The sequence below is a fragment of the Anolis carolinensis genome, chromosome 2 (genome assembly GCF_035594765.1).
Source record: "Anolis carolinensis isolate JA03-04 chromosome 2, rAnoCar3.1.pri, whole genome shotgun sequence".
Lineage (NCBI taxonomy): Eukaryota > Metazoa > Chordata > Lepidosauria > Squamata > Dactyloidae > Anolis > Anolis carolinensis.
Genome location: NC_085842.1, coordinates 48541622 through 48554846, shown reverse-complemented (window position 1 = coordinate 48554846; position 13225 = coordinate 48541622). Strand labels below are relative to the sequence as shown.

Here is a 13225-nt window from a genome sequence, read left to right as displayed (position 1 = left end):
TTCGTGAGAATCTTTAAGGAGTCAGACATCTGGTCTCAGAGTTTAGCTTTCGTTTCTGGTTCCCAGAGAACTGCTTCGGCGGGAAAGTTAGACTCTATATAGGTGTTTTACCCGCGTAGTAACTTCGCGGAGTCAATTCGTCAGCCTCCGGAGCGAGTTGTGTCTGGACAGCGCGCTCCGATTCAAGCCTCGTTCCTGCTCAAGCCTTGCCTTGTTTCCAGCCTCCGCTCCTGTTTCCCAGCCTTTGTTTACCTACGGATCTTGCCTTGTTTCCCAGGACTAACCCTTGCCTTGTTTCACGGATTTTACCAAGTTATTCCACGGACCTTGTTCTTGTTCCTCGTTACCTTGTTCCACGTTTCAAGCCTTGTTTCAAGTATCAAGTTATTTCCTAGCCTTGCTCAAGTTCATGGACTAAAGGACCTTGTCATCTCCCCTCACTTTGCCTGGCAAAGTGAGTGTTTCGGTTATTGGATTACAACTTTGGACCTTAATATTTCATATTGGACATTATTTCTTTGGACTAATTTTGACCTTTCCTGAAAGGTCTGCTTCTGGACTAACTTTTACATTTGCTTTTACTAACTTTATATATTTCCTTAATAAAGATATTAGATAGAATCTGGCCTCTGCGTATGGTTATTGGTGCTCTGTAGCCTGGGTCGTGACAAGAACACTGCCAAACAGCTCTTACCATCAGGAAGTTCTTCCTGATGTTTAGGTGGAATCTCTTTTCCTGTAGTGTGGTTATACATTTCAGTCTCTTAGTATCTAGAGCAGCAGAAAACATTTCTTTTGTAACATTCCTTCAAATACCTAAATGTGGCTCTCATGTCCCCTCTTTTTTTCTCCAAGCTAAACATACCCAGTTCCCTAAGCTGCTCCTCATAGGGTTTGACTTCCAAAGAGATATACTGTTCTAGAAACATGTGTCTTCTGCTGACTTCTTTGAGACAAAAGAAGAACCTGTTGAAATGAGAGCAAAACTTGCCCCTCAACCTGTCCTTTCTCTGGGGTCAGCAATGCCCTGAAGAGAATGTGTCTATCTTCAGCCCCCTCATTATCTCCCATACACATCATTGGCTCCAATTGACCTCTGTGAGAGGATGTTAATGCAGACCATGATAATACTGATGGACTTTCATTCCTTTCACTCTAAACAAAGGAGGCCAGTGTGGGAAGAAGGCCATGAACCTCCACCAACCCATGGCAGGAGAACAAAACAATATGAAGATTAAATGTTTGTGAATGAAAGACTAAGGTAGTAAATAATTCATTATTTGTGAACTTGAGAACAAATCATTACCTTCTGTATATTTGTTATCTTTTCACAAAACAGTTGCCAGCCAAAGCATTGTACATTACTTCACCCATTTACAGAGTATGGGAAAATAATGAGAACCATTTTCCTCCAAGCATTAATTCTTGGCCCAATTCAGACAAGAACCCTTCTGTAGTCATGGTAGGAAGACATAAATGCCTGCATAGTTGCATCTTTTATGCAGTTTAACCATATGAGCATAAAGAAAGGAGCCAAATATGAGCCACATACTAAACATTCATACTTCAAACTCTTATGGTGAATTTTGTTTTCCGTGTCAAGGGTCACATTCTCTTAGGAATGACAGAATTAGTGCCATATTAGTTCTTTACTAATTGACTAGAGTTAGAGAAAACATGTTACTTTTAAATTTGACTAGGCAATGCCATCTAACATTCACATACATTTTAGTGCATGTGTTATTTAAGTGCTTTTCTGCTAACTGTGAACAGACATTTTTAGCAATGTTACACTCGATGTAACGTGGGCTGTTTGGGTCTGCTTTAATTTTGATTGCTTTGTCACCCTAATTGCTTAGTCTTCTAAAGAAAAGATCAGTACAAAACCCCAGGCATTAGAATTTGCACGTTTCATTTATTGTAAATAATAAAACTTTGGACACAATCAGCATTTCTTCTACTAACAGAAAACATTAAACTGGGCTTAATTTTACAACTGTACAAATTGTAATGTGCTCAAGCAGGCAAGTTAATGATATTTAATTTGCCTGGGCCAAAATTTAGCACGCAATTTCTTATAATTTTGCAGCTACAGTCAGTTTCAATTGCTTATGAAATCTGTGGTAAAACATAAATGCTTTCATTCCTAGCTTGGCTGCACAGCTTAAATTGAGAGCATACAACTTCAGTTATTTAGAGGGCAACTTCTTTATTTGTGTCAATTTAAGAGGGCAAACCACAAAAGCAGTATAGGCAGTCCCCAAGTTACAAGCAAGATAAGTTATGTAGGTTTGTTCTTAAGTTGAATTTTTATATAAGCTGGAAGAGGTACATTTTTAAGTGTAACTCCTGTCATAGATAGATAGATAGATAGATAGATATGCACATACATGCTTTGGATAGCATAGAGGAGGGTTGACACTCCTGTGGGGTTTGTGTTGCTGTCTGTGCCCCTGTTCAGAAGATTTCATCGCATTTTCTGTCCCTGTGAGAATTGAATTTTGAAAAATTAGACTTGTGGAAAAAAGGATCGGTGAGAAAGTTCTAGTTGAGACATCGTTTCCCCATCATAACTCTTTCAGGGATGAATTTCCCTTCCTAGGGGTAGATTTCTCTCACTTCCTGTTGTCTCACCCCCATTATTAACTATGAGTCATTTGTAACTCGGGTGTTTGTAACTTGAGGACTGCTTGAATATGAATGTCCTCTTTATCATATTTCTCTTTCCATCTCTATGATGATCTCACTATCCCCATCATGTTTTTTAGTGAGTGTATCATTTGGCAAGTCCATGCAACCCTTTCAAGAACAGATATTTTGAAGGACAGGTGGAATTTTTTCAGGACCTTGGACAGTGGTAACTATCCCATGTCTGTGGAGTGTAGATTTTCAAAGTTCCCAAACTTACATCTCCATATCTGTAGCTGTTATTCAGAGTGGCTATATAGTGCCTTAAGTGTTGAGGGTAATATGCTCCTGAATACAGTTGCTGGAGAACTTGAGCCAGAGCGTGCTATTGCTCTCATGTCCTGCTTCTAGATTTCCCATGGATCATTTTGATTCCTCTCCCGTGGGATAAGAGATCTTGGATTTAGTAGACCTTTGATCTGACTCCACAGTGCTCTTCTAATGTTCATTTTTTAATGGTAGATACTTAAAGAATATTTTTGAGCAATAGGAAGAACTTGTAATGTGAACCCCTATTCTTGATTCACAGCATGCCTTCCTCGCTATTGCTGCCATTGTCCTGTCTAATCTTGCTAGGTTATAATTATAGCAGACCCGCTGAATCAATGGATATCATAGAAATCATAGGCTCCATGAAAAAGGGTAGGTCAGCCAGCATGCCCTGTTCAGCAATCCTAGTGTCACTCATACAGAGAGTCTCAAGAGTTCTCAACTAGGAAATTAGACAATATACCAGTGAAAGTAGCAGGATAATGAACTGTCCAATCCCTGCAGATGTTTTAACTGAGGCCGGCAGCTGGCAATCATTCACCCCTGATGCCAGGAAGCTGGGAGGCAGGAAGGAAAAATAAGACAGTGTCTTATTAGTCCTGCCCTTTCAGAGTGGGACTTACTTCATGTTGACTCATCACTCAACAATAGATTTAATGGTTCATTTTAGCTAGGTCTGTTCTAGCTTACCACTGTTTTCAGTGCTGGCAAATAGATTGCTACAAGTATCTTGGCCTGAAAGAATCCAGTGTCTGTATTGTGAATCTCATCAGGGTCTCAGTGTGGTAGAACAATTGATAACCTTTTAATATGAGGGTAGCACCTCATTTTAAGGGATGTTCAGCAATCTTCATCCTCCTAATTCTAGGAATCTCACTCAACTAACTATGTATCTACTTCTGTTTCCAATGCATTTGCAGGATCTCAAGATTTGTGAGTACACATGTAATTTTCATCTTATGCTATTTCTTCTCCTCACTCAACCATATATCTGTATGTTACAAATTCATTTAATTATTATTTTATATCACTGCAGAAAAATCTATCTTTTTTAAAAACTATAAAATAGAGATAAGGAGATGAACATAATAACATGTGAGGAATTCTCACTTAAAAAAGGGAACTGCTGCCAACCCTGAAGGAAATCCAGAGAATAAATTATTTGCATGACATTAGTAGATTGGCCAGGACAGGAGTAGGATGTAGACAGTATTCAAGATCCCCCCCCAGCTGAACTACAGCAGCAGTTGCAAATGGGTGAGCAAAAAATCAACCAAAATCAATCAGAAAAGACATGAAAATGTAAGAATGGCCAATATGTTAATTCAGTAGGCTGTTCCTATGGTCAATGAGATGTGTACTGAAAGTGTATTTATGTGCTACTGGACATAGTATACAGCTAGCCTAACTGGTATTCATTGACATCCACTTCTTCCATTAATTTGCCATTTACTTTTGTGACAATCACTACCTCTAATGGTACTACTACTTCTACTACTACTACTACTACTACTACAAAGCGTTATTTATATACTGCTTTATCTCCGATAAGGACTCAGAGCGGTTTACACATCATAAAAAATGGTAGCAAATTTGAAAGTTTAACTAGGTAATATGCAAATAAGATGTTCTTTTTGTCTGTCCTGTTTCGTCTTGTTTGGCTTAAGTGGATGACTGCAAGTTCAGTTAACATGAGAGAGAGCTGAAAACTATTCTTTATTCACTTTCTTCACACAAGCCATAATCTTCTATATTTCTATCATGTTTCCTTTGCATCTTCTATACGTGAATGTAAATCCTGAAACTGACTCCAAAGTGCTAGTTAATTCCGAAGAGGAAAGGATCTTTCTACCTTGAATGTATCTCTCTTGTTGAAAATACCTGACCCCTTATTGTATAGGATCTACTTTTTAATAGTCAAAGGTTCCCTCATTGATTCCCAGAATCCACACTCTGCAACATGCTTATTCTTATACTCCTTACGTATTCCTTTATGGCAACTCGTCATCTTTCTAAATTTCTTCCAAGTTTCAACTGCCATGGTCACATCATTTGAAGTGCCAGTTGGTGTAGATGAATTCATTTCCACTGAGGTAGCTGATAGTCATTCAGGATATGATCAATGGAGTGTGGCAACAAGGATGATTAATCAGTCACTGATTAATAATGCTTGTAACATTTATTGGAGTGAGATCTGGCAGGCATCCTACATTAAACAGGAATATTCCAAGTCTCCCTCACGCCCTTAATTGATGTTGGCATTGTAATGATGCCAAAACTGTTGCAAAGATGTCACATGTTGTCACATTTATTGAAATATAAAGATGGTGTTTGGTCAGTAAATCAACATTAGCTTGCACAAAAAGCAGACAAATGACATGTATCTGAATCAAAACTAATGCATAAAGCTAGTTTCATGTGGCATGATTGAATTGGGGAATACTTTGACCCAAATTATTTTCTGCACTTGTCAGTTGTGAACACCCATTTCTTAAGATAATTTCATTCATCACTTAAGCAGGTCTGTTTCCTAGAGAAGATAAATGAATAAGATATGCCAGGCCTTGCTAGAGCAACAGTCCTTTTTCTATGAGAAGCTCAGGAAAAGGAAGAAAAGCAAAAGTGTTTTATGATCAAGTGAACTATGTTCTGAGCAGCTAATCTCACAAGGCTTTTGATATACATACCACAGGCAGTTTTGTCTTCCCACAGTACTTCAAATGCATAGCCTATTTCAGTCCACTTCTCTATAGATATCCTATCAATATATGGAATCTTTATGATCAATTTGGGTTGGTTTTAAACCTGAAAGAAGCAGCTACATACCAAGCCATTACTTCATGTTATGGCATCAGAGATTTCAGATGTTCTGACCATTAAAATAACCTGAAGGTCTGATCTACAAAATTTAAGTGGAAGAAGAATCTGCTTGACTTTACATGGGTCTAGACCAGAGCTTTCCAAACATTTCATGTTGGTGACACACTTTTTAGACATGTATCAGTTCGCGACACGGTAATTAAGTTTTACTAATAAACCAGAGGTTAAAACATCCCCTATAAGAGATATGGACACATACATAAATTGTAACCACAAAATGTATGGGAACACAACATGTTAGTATATGCTTTTAAGCATATATGATTTGTAAGATAGTAACATACATTTCCAAGATTCTTGTCATTTCTTGTTACATTTGTGTGACACACCTACACACTGCAGCCAACACACTAACAGTTTGGAAAGCTCGTCTAGATCAGGGATTCTTTCTTAAACTGTGGGTTCTGACATGAAATGGGTTTTTTCTAGCTCAATGGCTCCTAACCTGTGGTCTGTTGACCACCAGTGGTCCTTAGGAACTAAAATATGGTCTGCGGCCTCACCATTAATACACCATTGCAATGAGAGCAACTGGCCTCGCAAAACCTTATAGTGCCGAGGCAACGGGAATGTTGTGAGGGGAGAAGCACAACAAAAGTTGCGACAACAAGCCTTCTGACTGCTGCTTCTTCTTCTCCTCCCTCCCTGAGTGGAGCCATTCCATGTGGCACCTAAAAGTGGGGGCGTCTTGCTGTCTTCATTTTTAGGCCTGTTTCTGGAGTTATTTGGGGTTCTGATTCAGAAAATTACATTGGATAGACCACATCAGCTCTAGATTATTAAATGTGGTTTTCTGTGAATGAGCAGATGGTGACTACTGAATGGCTTATGTTCTGTATCAGAAACTAGAGCTGATGTGGTCTATCCAATGCAGTTTTCTGAATCAGCACTCCAGATAACCAAACCAAATCTAAAGTTGACCAGAAACTGATTCGTAACCCTTTTGGTACTAATGTTGGAGAGCAGTCCCTGGTCAAAGTGGTCCCTGGTTAAAAAAAAAAAAAAGGTTGGGAACCACTGCCTTAGCTCACTCTTGGGTTCTTAAAAAATGTATACATGGCCATAGATTTATTCTCCTGCTTGGTTTAAGCTTTAAACTGAAAAAAATACTACTTTTTCATACCCAGTTTCAAACATTCAATATAGTAGGTTTGCAAAGCTTTGAAGCATTTTGCTGAATTTTCATTTTTCTTGACTTTGAAGGGAAACAGATATCAGGAACCAAGGATGCTGTCCTGGTCCTTGACTGCCTTGAATAGTTTCATGACACTTCAACCATGAAAAATGTCAAGGGAAGGGCAAATGCCCAAGATCTTATGCCTGCATAGGGATTCTGATGGGAAGCAGAGTGCTTAGTGCAACCCAAAATAAATGGGAATTGGCCAGAATCCACTGTTGCAGTGTAAAAATGGCAACCAGATTGGTGGAGAAATGTTTGTTTCTGAACCCCTGCAAGCAGCCATGCCACCCAGCCTTCTTGTGCAGCCCAGGGGAAAGCGGCAACACTGGAAATTCCTACATATAACATCTACAACAAGTTGGATGAGTAACACCAAAGTACCCTGTTTATTTTGTTAGCTCATTTGTGTCTTTTTTCAACCCAGAAATCAGTGCACCTGTGCTAAATGTGAGATATTCTCAGGAGGAAAACAAAGCCCTGGATGCATACTATTGTACTCGCATTTACATATATATTAATGCTCCAGTACATTAGCCTCTCTCCTCCTTGTCTCTTGTGCTTTTGTAATTGTGACATCTTTAAAGCTTGGATCTGTTTTATCTGCTTACACTATCTTAGTTAAGAGTCATGTAGATTTCAGGTGGAAAGATGATAACAAACCTCAAAGAGCTTTAAAGATTGTAACTGAACTGTTGTATAATGTCTCTGGATTTCATGTTTGGCAGCAAAAAAGAGGAGGAGAAAGGAAAGGAAATGAGACAACAGCAAGGAAAAAATCCTGATTGTCATTGTTAAATCAAGCTTCATTATATGTGGTTTCAACCTTCTTATAGACTACAGGTGCATCTATACCAGGCATGGGCCGAAGTTTGCCCGTACCTGATCTACACTATAGAATCAATGCAGTTTGACAACACTAACTGCAGTGACAGTGCTCTGGAATCATGGGAACTGCAGTTTTACAGGACCTTTAGCCTTCTCTGTTAAAGAGTATTGGTGCCTAACCAAACTACAGCTCCCATGATTCCATATGATTAAGCCATGGCTGTTAAAGTGGTCTCAGATACATTAGTTCTATAGCGTAGATGTACCCATGATCTTTCGGAATATTTATACTGGCAGGAAGAAGTAAAATTCTCTTGTTCAGAGTTGCTTATTTACCTTTCTATACTTTTCCCCATACATTGAAACTGATAAATTTAGGTACTCTGAAAATGTGGAGCAATGTTTATTGCACTTTTCTGGAAGTAGCAACAAATTTCCTTTTGTCTTGAGAGCAAATATGTTCTATTTAGAGAAAGGAAATACAATTGTGCCTCTTGTTCTCAGTGTATTTTTAATGCAACCAGTACTCAAGATACCTTGCTTTAACAAAGAGAAAATGAAATTAAAATGACAATGGTTCTTCAAGCGTGCCCCATGGTTTTTAGAAAGCTTTTAAATTGAACTCTGGGCCCATGTGTATTAGCCTGATCTGTTGAAGTCAGCAATCACAATTTTCACATGAATGATCAGGACAGAGTCATACATGAAATAACCCAAAGCAAGGAGCCTGAGTTTTTAAACCACATGCAGTGAGTTTGTGAACACTTTGACACTGAAATTGTGATATTTCAGCATTTCAGGATTGCTTTTTTTATATCATGGTAAAAAGACAGATCTAGTCATGAGGAGCCTACACCCCAAACTTGAGCAAAGACAGGAAAAGAAGGGAAAGCATATATGACCAAAAGAAGAAACATGGCTGCATTTAGTTGTGCATCCATGCCATTACATTCAGCAGGGGATTAGAAGAAAGGCTTTGCTCACAAGGAATATTTTCAGGAGACATTTGAAAGATGGAGCTGATGTTCCGAGAATTTAGGAACTAAGAGTATTTGAAAGGATGGAAAACTAATGAAGGTGATAGAGTTGGAGGAATAATGGGTCATTCCATGCCAAGTGGTCTAAAATTAAAATAAAGTTCCCACCATCATGTTCTCCAATTTTGTTCAAATTTTACCTGTAACACCACTCAGGTGTTAAACTAAGAAAAAAACTCTACAGGATCTCAATATACTCACCATTCTTATACATTTAGTTTCAATTTTATTAGACCCCAAAATTGCATTTTCTTAAATGTCATGCACATGCTGACTGACTACCCTTCAGATAAGGGGGTCTAGATCAGCAACTATTGCAGTTAGAGACCTCACATTTTGGTAGACTTAGTTTAACACCAGACTGTTGCTACAGCTAAAATTTGAACAAAATTGGAGACATGATGGTGGGAAGGTTTAGACCACTTGCCATGGAATGACCCTAATGTATAAGAATAAGATTCTTTGTCCACAGAAATAGAACCATCCCTTTTCTTTATGTTGCCCTGGGCTTCTGTCAATTTTCTGATTCTACTGACATGTTGGTCTTTATTTATTTACAATATTTTTAGCTGGTGGGTCAGGGTTGCTACTGGATTAGAGCCCATTGTCAAGTGAGTCACAAGGACAAAGGCATCATTCATATATATCATTATCTGCCTTCAAGTCTACTTTGACTTATGGTTTGTTAAGAGGAGTTCTACCATTGCCTTCCTCTTGGATTGAGAAAATATGACTTGTCCAAAGTCATCTTGTGGGGTTTTGTGGCCAAGCAAAAGATGTGAACCTTGGTCTAAGCTGACAATAAAAACCCTGTACTGTGCTAGATCTCTCCACCATACAGATGCATGGTATGAATTTTAAAAACCAGATTCCAGATGTGTTTTCAGACTAAAGACAGCTCCTGAACCTGCAAAAGTAGAGAACTGTTGATCTAGCAATTCTGTCCTCTCATTAGGCCTTCTCACCCTAGAATGACAAATACAAAATGTATTTGTTTCTCAACTAGTGGATGAGTGAGTCTTTTATCTTCAGCAAAGCCACCTGCCTAGATTAACAAGCAGTTTGTTGGTAGGTGGTGCTGTGAATGGAGGAAGCAGATCTATCCTCATTAACTGAGCTCAGCATCTTTCTGATGTCAAGTAAAATAATTCTCTATGACTGGATGTACAGTCCCATTCTGATAGATTGCTTCCTTTGCTAGGGAGGTTTTGCTAGTTTTGCATCGCCTGGAATCTTGGCACTCATATATGGCAAACCTGGAAGATATGGTTGGAGAAACCATATTTTTATTAGGGACCTCTGAGGAGGGAGTCTGATGGAACAATACTCTGGTTTCATGTGTAGAAGAGACAGGTCTACATCCCTGTTGTTTCGCATGTTCCTGTCACTCCAGAACACCTAATTTGAATGAAAATTACCTGTTTTTAAATAATAAATAAATAAAGATTGCCTGAGACCTGTCATATATCACAGTGGAGATGTCATCTTGAACAGTAGATGGTACAAAAAGGGTGGAAACTGGGGGGCAAGTAAATTGAGAGAATGGAGGGGAAAAACTTTAGATCTCCTTTTGCAATCGCTTGGAGAAACTTGTACAGCCAAATGAATTGTATCCCTATCACTGTATCCAGATGTGAACCAAGTCTGAGGATGTTCATCAGCGTGTCACTTAGTAGCCCTATCTAAATACCATTTCTTTTTAGTGCATTGCTTCAATACAATGTAATCCTAGGAGCTCTAGTTTTACAAGGTTTTTAGTCTTCTCTGCCAAAGGGTGCAAGTGCCTCCCCAAACTACAATTCCCTGGATCCAATCATATTGATCCATGGCAGTTAAAGTGTTGTCAAACTGCATTAATTTTACAATGTACTCCTAGTCTCCAGACCAGCAGAAAACAAGCTCATTCCATCGTCAATATGACACCCATTCAGATATTTAAGCAAAGATAAATTGTCACCTCTTAACCTTCTCTGCTCCAGGCTAACATTCCCAACTCTCTAAGCCTCAGAGGGAATTGTTTCCAAACCTTTTACCATTTTGGTCACTGTCCTCTGGACAAATTCCAAACTACATTGTGGTGACCAGAACTGGACACAGTAAGATGCCAGGGATTACATGGGGAGAGTTTTCAAGGGAGGTACCTAATATTTTCTTTCTCTGCTACTTCATAGCCATTTGCAATGTCCCAGGAGGTTGGAGGATAGAGGAGCAGATATCTAGATCTTGGCTACCAGTTGCATATACATAAATTATACACAAAACTGGGAGGGATAGTTAACACTCCAGAAGACAGGAGCAGAATTCAAAACGATCTTGACAGACTAGAGAGATGGGCCGAAACTAACAAAATGAAGTTCAACAGGGACAAATGCAAGATACTTCACTTCGGCAGAAAAAATGGAAATCAAAGATACAGAATGGGGGACGCCTGGCTTGACAGCAGTGTGTGCGAAAAAGACCTTGGAGTCGTCGTGGACAACAAGTTAAACATGAGCCAACAATGTGATGCGGCTGCTAAGAAAGCCAACGGGATTCTGACCTGCATCAATAGGGGTATAGCGTCTAGATCCAGGGAAGTCATGCTACCCCTCTATTCTGCCTTGGTCAGGCCACACCTAGAATACTGTGTCCAATTTTGGGCACCGCAGTTGAAGGGAGATGTTGACAAGCTGGAAAGCGTCCAGAGGAGGGCAACTAAAATGATTAAGGGTCTGGAGAACAAGCCCTATGAGGAGCGGCTTAAAGAGCTGGGCATGTTTAGCCTGCAGAAGAGAAGGCTGAGAGGAGACATGATAGCCATGTACAAATACGTGAAGGGAAGTCATAGGGAGGAGGGAGCAAGCTTGTTTTCTGCTGCCCTGCAGACTAGGACACGGAACAATGGCTTCAAACTACAGGAAAGGAGATTCCACCTGAACATCAGGAAGAACTTCCTGACTGTGAGAACTGTTTGACAGTGGAACTCTCTTCCCCGGACTGTGGTGGAGGCTGGATGGCCATCTGTCGGGTGTGCTTTGAATGCGATTTCCTGCTTCTTAGCAGGGGGTTGGATTGGATGGCCCATGAGGTCTCTTCCAACTTTACTATTCTATGATTCTATGATTCTATGAAATTCAGACTAAGTCCTGAAATTTAAAATGTAGTATTTCAAACTGAGAAACTGTGTGGTGTGGTTGTTTCAACCTTGCATTATAATGGTGGGATTCTAAAATTCAGATCCCTGAACAGCCATGGAAACACAGGGTGACCATGGAAGTTACTCTCTCTCAACCTCAGGCCCCTTCTATGCTGCCATATAAAATGGAGATTATCTGCTTTGAACTGGATTATATGGCACTGTAGACTTATATAATCCAGTTCAAAGCAGGTAATGTGAATTATCTGCTTTGGTAATCTGGATTATATGGCAGTGTAGAAGCAGCCTTTGAGGAACACAAAGGCACCCCCTTCCAAAACAAATCTTGCTAAGAAAACCCCATGATAAGTTAATCTTAGGGCTGACACTGGAAACAGTTTGAAGGCACACAACAACAGCAAATTACTCCTCTGGAGCCAGGAAATATATTTCCAGGATGTTGAAGGCTATCATTTATTGGTGGATGTCTCCAGTTTTGCCGCCGGTATCATTTTCTTGTATCAGAGAGCCAGAACAATACAGCTGTGATAATATAGTTTAAAATGTTTAGCCTTTGATAATGTGCCCAGCATTGCACTAACAGCTGGGTATGATCTTAACTGTTTTTTTTCTCTCACTCCCACACTGTCCCTTGGCTGATTTTGAATTAAAGTGGATTTGAACTTGCCTTTGAGAAGTTGCCACAATAGAAGAAATCAAAAGGTTTTCAATCCTAAAAACAAATAGTTGTAGTCCCTTTTATCCTATCCATTATGTATTGCTTAACCTTATTGGTCATTCAGGGAAATAATCCCTGAAAGATGGTGTTAATTTCGGATATCCCTTGAGAGGATGTTTTCTCTTTCAAATGAAAATGTAATTTTTATGAATATTTTTATATGAAGAAAATGCTAGAAAACAGGACTAAATTTTCTCCTTGTGTTTTTTTCTCTCCACTCACAGGTAAATGGGAAGGATTTATCTAAAGCAACTCATGATCAAGCAGTAGAAGCATTCAAAACAGCGAAAGATCCCATTGTGGTCCAGGTCCTGAGGAGAGCCCCTCGCACCAAGGTCTTCAGCCCATCTCCAGAATGCCTTCTGGTCGATACAGGCACCCAAACAGACATCACCTTTGAACACATCATGGCTCTATCCAAGATGGGCTCACCGACCCCACCTGTTTTGGATTCATATCTGTTACCTGAGGAGTAAGTATCTGCATTTATA

The 13225-nt window shown here is 39.4% G+C and overlaps 1 protein-coding gene across 3 annotated transcripts in view; it reads left to right on the top strand.

Moving 5' to 3' along the window:
* Nucleotides 1-13225, top strand: part of pdzrn3 (PDZ domain containing ring finger 3) — a 233563-nt gene that overhangs the window by 187127 nt on the left and 33211 nt on the right. For all 3 annotated transcript variants that reach the window (XM_062973821.1, XM_062973822.1, XM_008105365.3), the window contains one exon: nucleotides 12959-13206. In XM_062973821.1, the coding sequence (XP_062829891.1) occupies nucleotides 12959-13206 (248 nt within the window). The remainder of the gene's footprint in view (nucleotides 1-12958; nucleotides 13207-13225) is intronic.